The sequence below is a fragment of the Thunnus maccoyii genome, chromosome 2 (genome assembly GCF_910596095.1).
Source record: "Thunnus maccoyii chromosome 2, fThuMac1.1, whole genome shotgun sequence".
Lineage (NCBI taxonomy): Eukaryota > Metazoa > Chordata > Actinopteri > Scombriformes > Scombridae > Thunnus > Thunnus maccoyii.
In genome coordinates this window covers 25,830,289-25,846,312 of record NC_056534.1, presented here as the reverse complement: position 1 = coordinate 25,846,312, position 16,024 = coordinate 25,830,289, and the positions used below count along the sequence as shown (strand labels likewise).

The 16,024-nt window shown below is 39.4% G+C and overlaps 1 protein-coding gene across 3 annotated transcripts in view; it reads left to right on the top strand.

The window, feature by feature from the left end:
• The window catches only part of rptor (regulatory associated protein of MTOR, complex 1), a 179,817-nt gene that overhangs the window by 93,231 nt on the left and 70,562 nt on the right, over positions 1-16,024 (top strand). For all 3 annotated transcript variants that reach the window (XM_042427087.1, XM_042427078.1, XM_042427071.1), the window contains exons 9-11: positions 8,244-8,344; positions 9,813-9,957; positions 14,994-15,069. In XM_042427087.1, the coding sequence (XP_042283021.1) occupies positions 8,244-8,344; positions 9,813-9,957; positions 14,994-15,069 (322 nt within the window). The remainder of the gene's footprint in view (positions 1-8,243; positions 8,345-9,812; positions 9,958-14,993; positions 15,070-16,024) is intronic.

The window sequence follows — 16,024 nt, the reverse complement described above, 5'->3', positions numbered from 1 at the left end:
CGGACAAACTTGACAAAGGATGAATTCAAGCCTTTTACAAATGGACATCATGATGTAGTTATTTTGGCATCCTTTTGATCTGTTTATTGCAATTAAATCACAGCAAAATCTAAGTTGATTTACACTTAAACTGGCCGTTCTGAAAGGAGCTGTTTAGACAGGATAAGAAGGCTGCAGTGGTGCTTGACCCTTGTTGTATTTTGACCAAAGCATGTCAGATTCATTTTATTAAGACCCCAGGGAACTATGTTAACTTGTGGAAAAGGGGTATAATATGGTCTCTTTAAATACAATAAAATAATAAAATAAATGCTCTAATACACTAAAATGCACAAATTAAGTATTAAGAGAAAAGTAATTTTAATGGCACAGAGGGGCTTTTCTTCTTGGTCTTGAAGGTTTCAGCTGCCCTGAACATGAGCATGGGGATCCCTGATGCTTAAGTTGCTCTTTTTCTTCATTGCATGTCCAGCGTGTTGTACAGCGGGCTAAATGTTGACTCAGCTGATGTCCGCCGGAGTTAAATAATGGATGGCCTCAGAGCTCATAAAAGATAAATGGCACGTAACTAATTCGCCGCCTCACCTCTCTGTTCTATGAGGCTGGGCCAGCATTCTAACTAAAGTCAAGTGCCAAAGTCGAGCATTTTTCAAGGGACGCTTCATCAAAACAGGAAATATCACAGAAATAGCACTTTGTGTGACTAGAAGTGTCGTGAAGATGATTCAAATTTATGAATTCAGATGTTATTAAAGCTGTGCTTATAAATCATTTCATATTAACAATCAATCTAATGACTATTTGTAATGAAAAAGGTGATGCTTGTATTGCTGAACCCACAGAGCATTGCCACCCGACTCTACAGTTCCCCTTAGCCCTGCTGGGCTTTTTAGCCTCTTTTGGCCTCTTTTAGCGAATTGTTTTGGTTTTCTGCACCACAGACTCCGATCTTATCAACCACTTTTCCAGTCACAACATGACTCTAAGCTTACCAGCGTTACCTGCTCATCAGCAAACAGTAGACAGACAATGTAAGTGACCAGCTGGTGAACGTAGCGGAGAATTTAGCAACTGCAGAGCCAGATATTTCCAAAAGTTGTACATTTTTAGTACTATAAGAAACAATTCACACTTAAAACACAGATTTTGGCATTGTAACTTTAAATTCTGGGATTATATTATTATGATCCTTGGCTAAAAGTGCGCAATGTGACATCAAATATCCAGATACTTCTAGTGCAAGAAGGAATGAGCAGCAGAAAACTTCACTAACTGAAGAGGGTGTTGACAAGTTTGACAAAAGCATGCTGTACAACAAAAGGAGGAACCACAAACACTTCTGGAATACACAGAGAATCACAAATTGATATTTTTCAGCATGAACAACTTGTTGTAGAGGATGTATTGTAGTAAATTCACATTTTTCAGTGTCTGTGCTTAATTTTTTTGGAAGATGTTGTCTTTCTCTTTCATTGTCTTTACTGACAGCTAATCTGTGCTGTACGTTGAGTTTCTGACAGCCTTATTTTTATCTGTACTGTCTATCATTCCTGTAGTTTGAAATGATAATGTAACTGTAGGACACCTAACAAAGAAATGGCAGATAGTTGTCAGCTAAATTTGTGGTATCTTAGCAACAACAACACAAAAATCGAACCACGTTGCTTTTCTTCGGAGGCTTCAACAAAGAAATGCAGGGCAGCTCATTATTGTTAAGCCTTGAAAATGTGTCTCAGATAGTATTCAAAGGAGCATTTTTCCTTTGTCATCATTTTGTTGTGTGTGTGTCCTGATTGCACACATGGACATGAGCATGAGCAAACAGCTAATGGGCATCACACTCTGTGAACACTCATTGGGCATGTATTCATAGCTTCTAAAGGCCATACACAGTTGGAAGGAACGTATCGAACAAACACTCATCGTATCGAACAAACACTCATCGTCCTTGTAATATTAGACATTTTTTTGGAAAATGTTTTCAGCATAATGTCAGCATTGAGTATTTGTATGCTGTTGATTTGTTTATTAATTTGATAATTCCTCTGTCTCTTCTCCATCTGTGCACCCTTCTGTCTCTGCTTCCCACATACATCCAACACACATTCTGGCTGTATCCACTCACAATAGCCTTTTAGATAAGACAGTCACGACGTAGAGCGCATGTGGATTTTACCTGATTGCGATACACTCACATGTCTACTCGCTCGATCCCTCTCAAGCTACAGTATCTCTCACTGTCTTCCCTCATGCTCAGTCGCACATACACCAGTCTCTCCTTCACACACTCATCCCTTCTCTTTCATCTTACATGGCTGACACAAGTGTCGTGAGTTGATCTCTATTCACAGCCTCTCTCTGAGTTCTACACAGTGAGTCTCCCCCCCAGTGGACAGGGCTGCCTCCTCATTGTCTGAAACCCAGCTGTGCTCCATTCACCGGGGGGTCTCTGGAGTTGGGCTTTATATTGAAGGAATCATATCGCTGTGATGGCACCTCAGCATTAATAATACTGTTGAGAAACTTTATTGATCCTGTGAGGATGTACTTCATGCCCATGTTCCACAGAGATGTTAGAGAGAAGAGTCTGCTATGGAGCAGCAACCAAGGCCACATCCACCACCACCTTCCATTTCAAGGCTTTGTAAAATAGTGATTAATGTTAGGGGCTACTGTTTTTATAAAATTTGGGGTAGAGTATTGTAGGTGTTTGTATTGTTGTTGTAGTTGTTTGGAAAGTAAGTTGTGTCCCTCTGTATTTATGTTATTGTGTTATATGCACATAACAAAGTTGACAAGACCTTCACTGGTCAAGAACATATTACATATTTAATGTAGATCCTAGTAGATCGTTGAAAATAGAAAAATGACAGGAAATGAGAGGAGAGAGAGATAGGAAACAACATGCAAAAAATCACTCTTGCCAAACATAAACAGAGGATGTTGCAGGCCATGGGTTAGTACCTTAACCCCTGGATGAATTTTTTTAACCAAGTCCTGATGTTGGGTTGAACATGGCCTAACATGTGATCAAACGGTATGTATTTTCTGCTCTGACGTGTGAGTAAACTTCACAATCTGTCCAGCAAACTAAACATTTTTGTATTTGTGCATCTTAGATTCACAATCCAAGTAACTAAAAACAAACGTACAACAGTACATAGCCACTCATAGCATAGCACTCCTCAAATAACAAGGTGCTTCACTAAATAAAAAATAAAAAAGAGGTTTACTTGTATGTGAAGAAACAGGATAATACAGCACAGAATAAATAGGTAAAACAATTATTTTGATCAATGACACAAACCTAAACACCTTTGAGGGCATTTCTCCAGCCTGTTCAGTGGTTCATTCTTTTATCTGTCCACTCACCCACCAATACACTGTCTTTTTCCCTCCTCACATATATTACACTGGATAGTGAGAAAGATATGAACTACTGAGTGTTCATCCTTAGTGCTGACTTGCCAACCACCTTTGGCAAGCACTCAAAGTGCTCAGGAGCTTGCCAGCCCTCACAGTTATACAGTGGGCTTATACCTGCCAGGAGCTTCACAGCTGCAATTATTTGTCACTTAGAGGTGGATACAGGAGGTTTAGGTCAGGAAAAGTTCAGATGCTCTGTGTGTAGTTATAAGTCATTTATTGCACACTGATTGACTTTACATGCCAGCAGCCAAACTTTGGTGATGATTAGACATTATGAATGTACTCTAAAGGTTTCTTTAAATTGATAAGCACTGAGTAAGTTATGTATTATTATATAGTGTGTCATTTATTGTCAGATAATGCTAACTATATTTCATTCTTCCATCTGAAGATACAAAACATGCTCTTGGCAGTGCTCCACAGTGGAAAAGAAATGTTTAGAAGTGACAGTGGGTGATGATATTTGTGGGGCAGGGAGAGAATTGGGAGAAAATACTTCAGGATGTCAGTGTCAGTGAAGTAAATATAACTATGTTTTTGAGCTTGTCATGCTAAGCTTTTTTTATTTTTCCCTCCAAATTTTGCATTCCCACATGATTAAAGAGGCCAAGAGTGATTTTGATTAGTTATGTTTTTATGTCCTGTTATCACAAAACCACAAGTTAAAGGGGACCTATTATGCTCATTTCCAGCTCTATATTTTTATTGCAGGACTAGAGTAGTTTAGCATGATTCACAGGTCAAAAAACTCCTTATTTATCTTATATTAGCCCTTTATGCAGCCCTTCAGTTCAGCCTCTGTCTCTTAACGGGCAGTCTTAGCTCATTAAGACCCCCCCAGCTTCAGGAAGCCTAGCGAGGGGCAGCCGTATTAGAGTCACGTTAAGTTACTGCTGATGAAAACCCAGCATTTCCTCCTTTACTGCTTCATATTAAATGCTTTTAAGTGACAAAATAACGGGAGACTTTTATTGTGAATTTAGAGGAAATGAAACCTCCTCACTGAATTAGCAGAGCTTCGTTGGCGGCTGCTATTCTGCAATAAAAACCGGTCGACACAACAACATATGGAGATATTTGGAGCAGTTTGTTCTGCGGATCAGTCAGGAATAATTCAGGGAGGAATAGTACCAGCAGAAACAGTCACAGTGATGATGTTTGATGAAGCTGAGCGTTCAGAGCAGTCTGGAGTCGGTGCTTTTTGCTCACAGGGAAAATATTAACATCCGACATTGTAACATTATATACTGTATATGAAAAAAAATAAGGAAAAGCATAATAAGTCCCCTTTAATTAACTTATCTCAGACAACAGAGTTGTTTTCTTGTGATAAAGGGTCAATTATCTCATTAATTAACCCTCGAGTTAAAGAGCTAACTATCTCAGTAAAACAAAAATTACTATCTTGAGATAACAAGATGATTATATCATGGGGCACACATGAAACAGTGTGGTATTGGGGAAATTTTTTAGTACTGAATATTATCACTGAGTGTGTCAACCCACCATGTTTATCACAGTGAAACTGGCACTTCTTACACAGCCTTATAGGTTGTTTAAAACATGCCAAGGTTTTGGTTTTTAATGTGAAGACACAGCTGAAACAATAGAAAACAATTTTTATTCTATTTATGTTACTACAGGTTTTTATAATGGTTGATGTAGCTACTGTGTTAATGTAATGTAAATGTAAATGGAATCTTTATAATTAATAATCTTTATGATTCCATTTACAATAACGTATCATTACGCATAGAAAACATGATGACCACTGGACATGGTGGTCCATTATGTAACATAATATGAGACCAGAAATTGCTGTAGCACAAAAAAATCACAATTGGCCAGAGAAGGGTCCTGAATCTTGGTTGCAATTTTTGTCAGACTGTATGATATCAGCTTTGAGACATGTCAGATTGACATGGTAACCATTCAGTATATGTTGTAGCAAAGGTCAGATTGTTGGCTTTTGGTGCTTCTGTACATTTCTGACACATCAGAATTGTAATGCAGACTGTCTTTGGTCACCAAAGCTCAAAATTAGTTGTCTGTAGACTGTCTGACAGTAGGAGCACCATATTGGATTACTGACTAGAGATTTCACCACATTTCTCTCACATAGACAACTTTCATCTGCGATAGCCTGAAATCACACAGTGTACAGGAGCCGTTACATTTGAGCTACAGTATGATCTGTTGGTCCAATGTCTGTCGCCAACACAAATGATCTACCAAGCCTGCTTTCAGACAATGAAATACATTCTTGCCTGGATGTAGCATTGCTAGCTGTTATACTTAGTTTTAAAAGTGCTTAGCAGTGATTTATCTCATTTATCTTCACTTCTCATTACATTTTTTCCCATTAAATTAAAGCATATTCCTTTCTTTTTCTTCCCTCAGACACAAATGACTCACATGCTCACATTAACTGTAATATCTGTGAGCCAGCCAGTGTTTGCCTTCATTCCCTGTCTTCTCTCACTGCTTTACACAGTGTTCATTAAAAGGCAGACAGCTAGGTGTGGTAAAGGTAATTTTCTCGGATTTGCTACAGTGATTACTGTCAAACCATCTTGGGCTTTGTCTGGAAGAGATTTCCCCACTCTCATTTCCATGGTGCTCCCACTCTCCGGTCATAGAATCACTCCTCTCCGATTTCGAGTGCCAGACTATAAGCAGAGGAGTTTCTGTGAAAATGGATGTATGATGCATCGGTTTACATGCCTCAAGTTCCTCTGCACATTACAGATACACATACATACTGTACTGTAGTGATGTAGTGACACACAGATGAGACACACAGTTACACGTATGACACTTTTCATAGATGTACAAAACACATCAAACGGTCATGACAGTCATACATATCACATGATATCCTCTGGATTTAGATCTCAGCAGCACACCGATCTTGGTTTAGAAACAGGATAGACTGAATTCTTCAGCATGCTGCATATAAATTGAGGGACTCTAAATCACCTATTAGAGGGCAGAAGTTGATATTCTCCATTTAAAAGATGCAAGGTGTCAGAGGAGATGCTGTAAGCAAGTCTGAGCACGCTCATGTTAGCTACTTGAAAGGAGTGTGCCACGGGTTGGTCAAGACTAAGAAAAGATGCTTCTATACTTCTGATATCATTGGGCAACTGCTGAATGTTCAACTCAGTAATGAGATGTTCTTTCACTACAATCAAGACAAGAAATATGTATGTTCAAAAGAAATTTATATAATCATCGTAATGTAATAAAATCACGTTTAATACAGTAGTGTGCCATCATTGCAAATTTAACAAAAGTTGTGGGGGTGATAATGGCACATTTGAACTAAAGCATAAGATAGTATTGGCACATAAGGAGGAGAATAACAATAACACAACAGCTTGTATTGTCAGATGTATTGTCATTGGCTCTTTGGAAATCCATTGAAGAATTATACAAAAGACATACTGGTAGCCTAATGGTTAAGGTGCATACCACATAACCGTAGTCTCCCTGTTAAATTTCAGTTTCATGTCATTCTCTTTCTCCCCCCATGTTTCATGTCCATCTCTACACTGTTGCCAGAGGTGTTGGTCAATCTGGTACATTATGTTCAATATGGAAATCATCAAACATGATGATGTTTAGGTGGTCTTGTCTTTATCCGTAAGCTTTTACTGTCCTGTACTGTCTGTCTGAGTTGTATCTTTATCTGCCCATTTACACAGTTATTTCTTGGCTTTTTTAAAGGACAAAGTGTCCATTTTTAATATCATGCAGCTACTAGCCACACACAGCAGCTTGTTTTATTTCTTTATTTCAATTATTAATCTATACAGAGAATAAACTGATCATCTCTTCCACCTCCTTGATATGATCATTTTGAGGGCCTGTTTAAAGATCTGTGTGTTTTACCAACAGTTTTAGAGCTGAGGTTGACAACGCCTTGCAAGTGATTCCTCTTCTTTGGATGACAAAATAAACCAGCAATTAAAATGAAAAGATTAAAATACCTTGGATAAAAGAGGTATGGGATATGGTCAATATTCCAAAGTGTGGCTAACTAGCAAAGTGCCATAAATTATAATCAAAATAGATTCCCCATAAGACTATTAAGATTATCAGCCAATTGGGGAATAGAAAGAAGTACTGACTGCTGTTTGCTGACCTGGCAGCTGGTGCTCTTAAGATAAGTTTACAGGGTGAGAGTCTAAACAATAGCTTTACATAAACATGCAGCCTTTCTGTGAAATGGTGCCTTTGCTTTTTCCCTCTTGGTTTCTGAGATGTTATTTTCTAAAAATTTCATATTTCTCATGGAGTTGGTGGAACTGTTCTACAGTTTAGCTGGTGCAGCCAAACTCCTCAACAATCAGATGTATGCGGGGAAACCCTACAGATGTGACTGCTAAGATTTCCAATGTCCAGGACGAATCATTACACAAATGTATTCCTGTCTGCTTAATTCTGTTGAGAAAGCCCAGATGAAGCTGTTACATTACATCACCTGAAACAACTCTACTGTATATGTAAATCTCCCATTTAATCTGTGCAGAACTACAGTTTTCTCTGCTTGTGTCTGCTGTTCTGCATCTTAGTTTGCAGCCTATAGTAGCTCCTCTGCACATATGAATGTAAAAGCGCACATAAATATTCAAACTGCGCTTGCACTCATTGTTAGTCTCTATGTGTAAGAGCCTGTAAATGTAAATGTCTTCAGATGTGTTGTGATGATAGTACTGAGCAGTTGCCACTTTGTGCTCTGAGTCAACTATGTGACATACAGTGAGCGCGGCTGACACAGTGCCATCTGTGTTGTGTTGTGTGTGGTGCAGGATCCCTGGCAGGCTCAACGACAGGCGCACTCCCCTTGGAGAGCTCAACTGGATCTTCACAGCCATCACCGACACCATCGCCTGGAACGTGCTGCCCAGAGGTGAGGCTTTACACAAGCAGGCATACACCAGGGATGCACCATTTTATTTACCATAGTTACCAATATTGCAGAATAATTCCACGTTATTACAACTTCGGGCTTTTCTAATGTAGTTTTGGACATCATTTCTGTTGGTTATGGTAACAATGTACTCCCCAAGTTAATTAGTGAGATCTGGGAGCATTTTGACATTGCTAAAAAGAAATCTGGCAAAATGAAGTGGAGGAAAGACAAACTTGTGAAGACATCTCTGCTACACTGACATGTAAAATCCTTATTTGAACATGACAATGATTCTGCCCACTGAGAGCCCAAATAATGGCATTTAATAAAAACAGCACTTTAGTGAAGCATCAGCAATACTAAAACTTTAAGAACATCCTTAGTTGTTGAAAACAGTGTAGATGATGAAATAAAATGCCAGAAGTTCAGTTAGTGCAGGTTTGCTCCTCAAATGGAGATTAATTGTGTTTTGAGTGTAGCACAGTAATTGGGGATATCATTTTAACCAGAATTTGGCAACCGTACAGTAAAAGCAAGTATACATACACACACAAAGACACACTCAAGCAATACTCTGTACAGTATGGTGACAACACATGCATACACATAGTGAGTACACATATGCTGCCCCACACACTCAGTTGACCACATGAGAATATACACACATGATCTTTTTTGACATGTATTTACCTTTTGCATGCAGCGCACATAACTTCTCTCATTGCTCAGCTGTCCTGTCCTGCCCTAGTATGAAACACACACACACACACACACACACACAGACACACACACACACAGACACACACACTCAGACTCCCTTGAGACACACTGTATCCCAGCTAGAATAGCAATGTGACAATGCTGATGGCTGCCAAAGCCTTTTAAACCCCCAGGGCTCTGCTGTTAATGAAGCAGCCCACATCAGAGAGAATCCCTGTAATGAAGGCACTGCACACCTAATCCAAATCTCTCTCTCACACACACACACACACACACACTTTCGTCTCAGACTTATACACACTAACACAAACACTTCAACATTTAAACAGCTGAACACTAACAGCTGGCACAGGAGTTGTCAGACACTATCTATCATAAAATATCCCCGACGCATTCACACACACACACACACACCGTCTCTCACACACAAACAGAGGAATCATAATCATAAGCCAGAGATTGGCATGGGATTGGCCCGGCCCCATTAAAGTGAATTAGTGAATACATTAATGAGCTGATGAAAAGATGAAAATGTGACCGCGACCCAACGCTTTAATCTGCATATCACTGTCCTGTATATTCTGTAAGCATTCTTTTTTCTAGTTTGATTTTTTTTTTTTTCATTCACTCATTCAGTGCCCTATTTTCCTCACTTGTAATCCTGTCTTTGTGTTAATTTATTAATTGGATGCCCCTTTTATGTCTCTGACGTGATGGATAATTTCTCTTCTGTCTCTGTCTGTAGATTTGTTCCAGAAGTTGTTTCGTCAGGACCTGCTGGTGGCCAGCTTGTTCCGCAATTTCCTGTTAGCAGAGAGGATAATGAGGTCATACAACTGCACACCGGTCAGCAGTCCACGTCTTCCCCCTACATACATGCACGCCATGTGGTAAGACACACACAAAAAAAACCTGAGCTCAGGGCTCGCTTTCATGCACACAGATACACAGATGTCCTTTGCTTTGCAGAGCAGAAGGCAAGAGGAAGAGGAACAAAGCTTTACAATTTGTTCACACACACTGCAGTTAAATGAACAGACTTTCTAACAGATAGATACTTTGATTACAGTGCTCTTTTTTACAGTATGGTGTGTATATTAAATGGTTGTTAATGGTTACTTTTAAAAAGTCATGAAGAGATGAAAATGCTATCAGACTGGTCACAAAAGTAAATGAGCTTGTTCATTAAATGAAAATACTTTTCCACTGTTAAAAACAGCCATTAGCAATGTACTTTGGCCATTTTGTTGGGTTTTGTAATTTTCTTTATTACCACAAGTAACTGGGAAAACAATGTTTTCTCACAGTAAGATATTTCCAGCAGTGCTAGCTACTCTACCAGAAACTTTACAGAGCTTCAACTAATACTGTTACAGTTTCTGAAATATCCTTGTTTGCTTTCATACCTGCACAAGTTGGTATCTTCTAGTTTTATAGACTGGTTTTAATAGAGACCAACACATTGTGGTGTATCGAGAAGCTACCTTACCCATTGGAGCTAATTATCGACCAACAACAGCTTGGTTTGCTCACCACACACAAAATCTCAGAAATCCTAACCTCACAGTTTAGTTTCCTACTTCACACACTTTCCTGACTCGAAACAGAACCCTTTGTGATTCTTGGATGTGTTGCTGGCTATTTGTGAACTAACAATTTACAACATGACAAAAAAATACAATTTTATAACTCTCTAAAGGTATCATTTTCCTCTTTTGTTGGAGGCTAGCCTTTCCTGCTTGCAGTGGTCAGGCTAAGAATTAAGCTAAAGCTAAAAACTTGAATTTGTCTTTTTTATGAAAGCACAGAAAGTTTGCCAAAATGTCAGAGCTTTCCTGATGATGGCACAACTGCACTCAGAAATGGTGTGAGAATGGAACAGAGACATAGACTTGTACCTGGTTTGTTTTTGTATAGTGTGGTAATATTTTTCTCTAGCTACCTATTAATGTACAGTACTAAAAGGAAAAAAGCATTAATTCACCTGCACTTAAATATACAATAAGTTTGCCATTTATCATTACCAGACCATGGATGTGAACTGAAAATATGCAGGTACAACAACTGATCGAATCATGTTTAAAAAAAAAAGAAACACAAGCCATAAGTACCTGTGACAATTTCTCCACAATTTAAGCCACATTTAACACAAAACGGACACATTAAATAAAATGCTTTAATCACTCTCACAACTTCTCAAAATAAATGTTGAGGAAGTGCAAGCCAAAACATGTAGGTGTATGTATTTGCGTCTGCCCTCTAGCATATGTATACATCTCACTTATGCAATGTGTAATTCCTATAATTATGTTTCTCAGTTATTTCTGTAGGACTGTATTGTCTGATGCCAGTATTGCTCTGCATGTGTTGCTCCCTGCCTCATAACGGGGGCAGATAAAGCAGTCTCTTCACTGACAGCAGCCTCAGTCGACCTGAATGTGATGCAGACAGACACGACAGGTTGTATATGGAGTAAAAACATTGCTGTTGCTTCAGTCGCCCACACACATAACCTGCAGCCGAATATATCCACCCTTGATTGAAAGCGGCGAGTTGACACCTTTTTACTGGGGGATATTAAAAGACTTTGTGGGACATGTTGAAAATCTCTGGCAGGTTTCGGCTCCACAAAGCACCACAAAACATAGCCTATACCAGTCCAACAAAAATACATTTTTTTGAAATAATGAAACATCACAAATATAAGAGATTGAGAGTGCTATCCCTTTTATGCACACACTTGAGAGTTGAGCCAGAAGTTAACATTTTACCCAATTTTTCTTATTTGTCTCCCCTGTATTCTCATTACAAATGTTGCACACACACCTGCACATATGCATGCACACACACACACACACACAGATGCTGAAAATCCTCCCTGTTGTAAGTTGACTTTATATGCTCCTCCACACTGTGTAACAAATATTATCCAGTCATCTATCTCCCTTTAGTTACACAAACACTTCTCCCACTATGTATTGTTTCTCTTCTTGGTCTTCTATAAATGCCTCCCTCCACTCTCCCACTCATTATCTGGCTCGTGTTGAAAAAAAAAAAGAAAAATTCTCACTCTTTCTGCCTCGAGGAACGGCTTGTTGTGTAACACCCTGGCATCGCTTATTGTAAAGAATACTGCTCCTTGCTCTTTCAGCAAGCAATAGTCTTTTTTTTTTCTCGCTCATACAGGCCCATTATTTTAGATTGTGGGTATATTGCACTGTTTACCGCCAAAGAAACTGGGAGTTGCACTTTGTTTCACAGCAGCACATGCAGTATTAAGGAGGACGGAATAAGAACAGAGGTGCTTTAAGAGTGCAGGAAACAAGACTGAGAGAATAATAAAAAATGAAATTGCCAGAGATAAAAGGTGAGTAGGAAAATAAAAGTTTGGATCAGCATAGATAGGGTGGGGGAGAAGGATGAAGGGAGGGAATTAAATAATTTGGGGGCTCGTTGATCGATGTCGGTGCCCAAACACAAACAGCAATTGTTATTCAGATGGAGCTGAATTGGGGAGAGCAGATAAACCCAAGGCTGATTACTCCCTCGTGGGCAGTTTCAGTGTGGGTGTGTATGTGTGCAAGTGCCTCTACTTTTTATGTGTGTTTGCGAGTGTGCGTAGCTGCACCACTCTGCAGGCAACAGGAAAAAGAGCTTAGTCAGCCGCCAACTGGTTCCCTACACTCCTCTGTTGTCGAATGTCCCTTCATCTCATGCACCACACACACACACACACACAGATTTTGGTGATGAGTTACTCATTTGTATTGACAGGCATCATCCGAGTTAATGCTGTCATCTCAAACGGTGTGGCAGCCTCCACCCTGTAAGCGTGTCATTGCTGATTAGACTGCTGTATCGGCTTGCTTCCTCACAGTTGGATTACATAAACACCAGCAGGGATGGATATTTGTTGGCAACATTTCCACACCAATTCAAATCCCAGTACTTCATGTTATGAAACCTAAATAAATACCTTTTTGAATCCTTTCTTTTTAAAGAAAAGCTTGTTTTACTGAAAGTTATTTTTCCTGTGAATTTTATTCATGGCAAACCAGTTTGTCTGTTCACAAGGACCATTATGTTTATTTGCTTCACAAATACTCCCATTAATCACAAGAGAATTTAAAGAAATGAATACAAAATTAGTGAGACAAAAACTTTTGTTCCCAGCTCTACATCTAATGATTTTGTATTTCTACTCAATAATCATGATTTTAGACAGCAAAAATGAGAGCATCACTATTTAAAAGGCATCAAAAGGTTGCTGGTTAAAATGATGTTTCCCTCCATTGACAACTAACATTTAGCTTTCAGCAAGGTGACAATTATATTTTTGAGCTGTGCAGCAGGAAACATGCAGTAAATGAGCTGAGTTAAACAAAATCAAAACCTCAAATTCCTACACTAGCATGTCCATCAACAAGTTAAATACCATGCCTTTCTCATCTCTGTGTGTTAAATATGGAGCTGGAGTCTGAATGTGGTTAGCTTAGCTTAGCATAAAGACTGGGAGCAGGGGAAACAGCTAGCCTAGCTCTCTTTTGGTGGGCATATTTTTGAACTTTGGAGAGTTCAAGCTAGTTGTTTCTCTGTTTCCAGTCTTTGTACTATGCTACACTAACTATGTTCTGATTCAAGCTCAAGTGCTTAACGAAGAGATTGATATTGATCTTTTCACCTTTTTCTCAGAAAAAAACTTACATTTAACTAAGAAATAATACTTCTATGTATAAAGTATATACATATACTGTGTATATATAGATATACATAGTATCATCCTTGTTTGCTAAATGTAATTGGAGATACTAGCTAAGATCTTTGATTCCTTCCTGAGTATTTTTGGTACAGCCAGTGTGCAGCAAAGAGCCTTTTATTAACTTGAACATAATAGAGGTCTAATTTCTTTAAAATCAGAACTTTACTGGCAATAACACTCATGCAAAGTAGCACCTGTTCTTAATAATGCAAGAATGTCTGTTATGCACTGTTGACATTTTTACTCGGAGGGTAAATTATTTTTCCTCCAAAGTGGCAGCTGAATTCACAATTTTTCCTATTTAGCCTGAACTAGTACCAGCTGACTTGGATCCTGGAATAAATTACTGTTCTGTTGACTTTTAAAACAACATAAGGTGGAACAGATGAGCCACGCGCCAAAATTAAGCCCCCCCAGTTTTCTAAATAAACACTAATACTTTGTAGCCACATACTATAGTGTAGTTTGCATGTTGCACATACATGGCAGCAGTGGATCCATTGTATCTTCAGCACTGTGGTGCCAAGGAGTGAAACTCTGTTATACTCCTCACAGCTAATGGGGGAAGCTGTTTAAGCAGCAGAAAGAGTCTCAGATAGTGTGAACACTGTGTCAGTCATTCAGCATCACATTACACTGGCTGCATCGACTGGGAGCATAACTGAACCCTAACTCGTTCAAACTGAGTGGGAAAAGCTCCATCGAGGCCACAAGCTCAATTTACTGCAAGAAAAAGGAGCCAGAAGGTGGAAAGAAGAGAAACAGACAGAAAGAAAAGAAAAGCCGCTATAAGGTTTGATGTGAGTTACATAACCACATGAATTAGATATGATGACCATGAGATAATGCTGGTGTTTAGAAAGGGATTAAATGCTCCATGCTGCCCTCTCTAGGACCTCAGGCTGGGAATATTAAGAGGTGTATGTGCACAAGGAAGAGCGCAAGAGAGAAAACGTGATATGAGGAAAATTAGTGTGAGTGGTGAGGTGAAAAGGAAAAGCCAAGGACCAAGTGTTGAGCTGCATTTGCTTCTGTTGCTTCAGGTCACAAAAATGAGATTCCATATAAACTGCAACAAATCTGCATGGTTTTGGGGATCTTCCTTGCAATGAATGTTGCAATTGTAATGCGGTTTGTGTTTTGCACGTGTGTGTCATCTCTCTCCAGGCAAGCGTGGGACCTGGCTGTGGACATCTGCCTCTCTCAGTTGCCTACCATCATCGAGGAGGGCACCGCCTTCAGAGTAAGTGTGTGTGTGAGAGAGAAAAAACAGTGATACCTCTTTAGCTTCACTTGAATTCACTCCGGTGGAAAGATGTTCCATTTGACTGTGTTTATAGCAAATAAGTGTGTGTGTGTGTGTGGACAGACGGATGGACATGTAATTTTGATGGATGGCTTTTATCTTGGATCTGTCTACCACTGATGCCCATAAACCTCAAACAAACTGCTATTGTTTGTGCTGCAAGTTCTCCACCACCAACATCTACAGCATCTCAATTAATCTCTCAAACTCAGTCCCAGTGGATAACGTTGTGAAACGTCAAGTTTAATAATTCAAGTATGAGTGTCAAATAAAAAATAGTTGCTGAAACCACTGGCCCTGCACTTTCAGCCACTGGCGTGTTTATTGTTACACTGACATGGCAGGAGATGTGATGGAGATGCTGAGTGTAATGGAAACACACTGCGAGAAGCTGCTAGGAATGATGATAAATTAGGATATCTGGGTCAACACGAGGCATTTTTCTGTGTGTGTGCAGATACACACTAGATGCTGGACAGACCAGAGAGCTGCAACATGTTCTTTGTAACGCTGACTAATCAGAAAAGTCTTAAAAAAAGAGCAGGAGTGAAAGTGGCGCAGCTTTCCCAATGTTGGCACTTTTATCTGGGCCTTTTCTCTCATCCACCTGGCAGTCGGAGGTGGGCATCTTCTCCATTGTTCCCCCAGGAGCAGTTTTCCATCCTCACTCCTACTCTACTTTCTCCTGCACTCAGGCCGAAAGAAATTACCGGCATCGTAATTGAGCCTCTGAGGCCTACTAAAGGAGATCTTCCCTCTCTGTCTTGCTCCCTCTTTCAGGAGCCTTTAATTCCTTCTCTGATGTACTTCAACTGTTTTTTTTCTTGGACTCTGTCACAACTGAATTTAGGACTGAATAAAAATGTGCAAATACAGAAGCTCAGTCTATAAC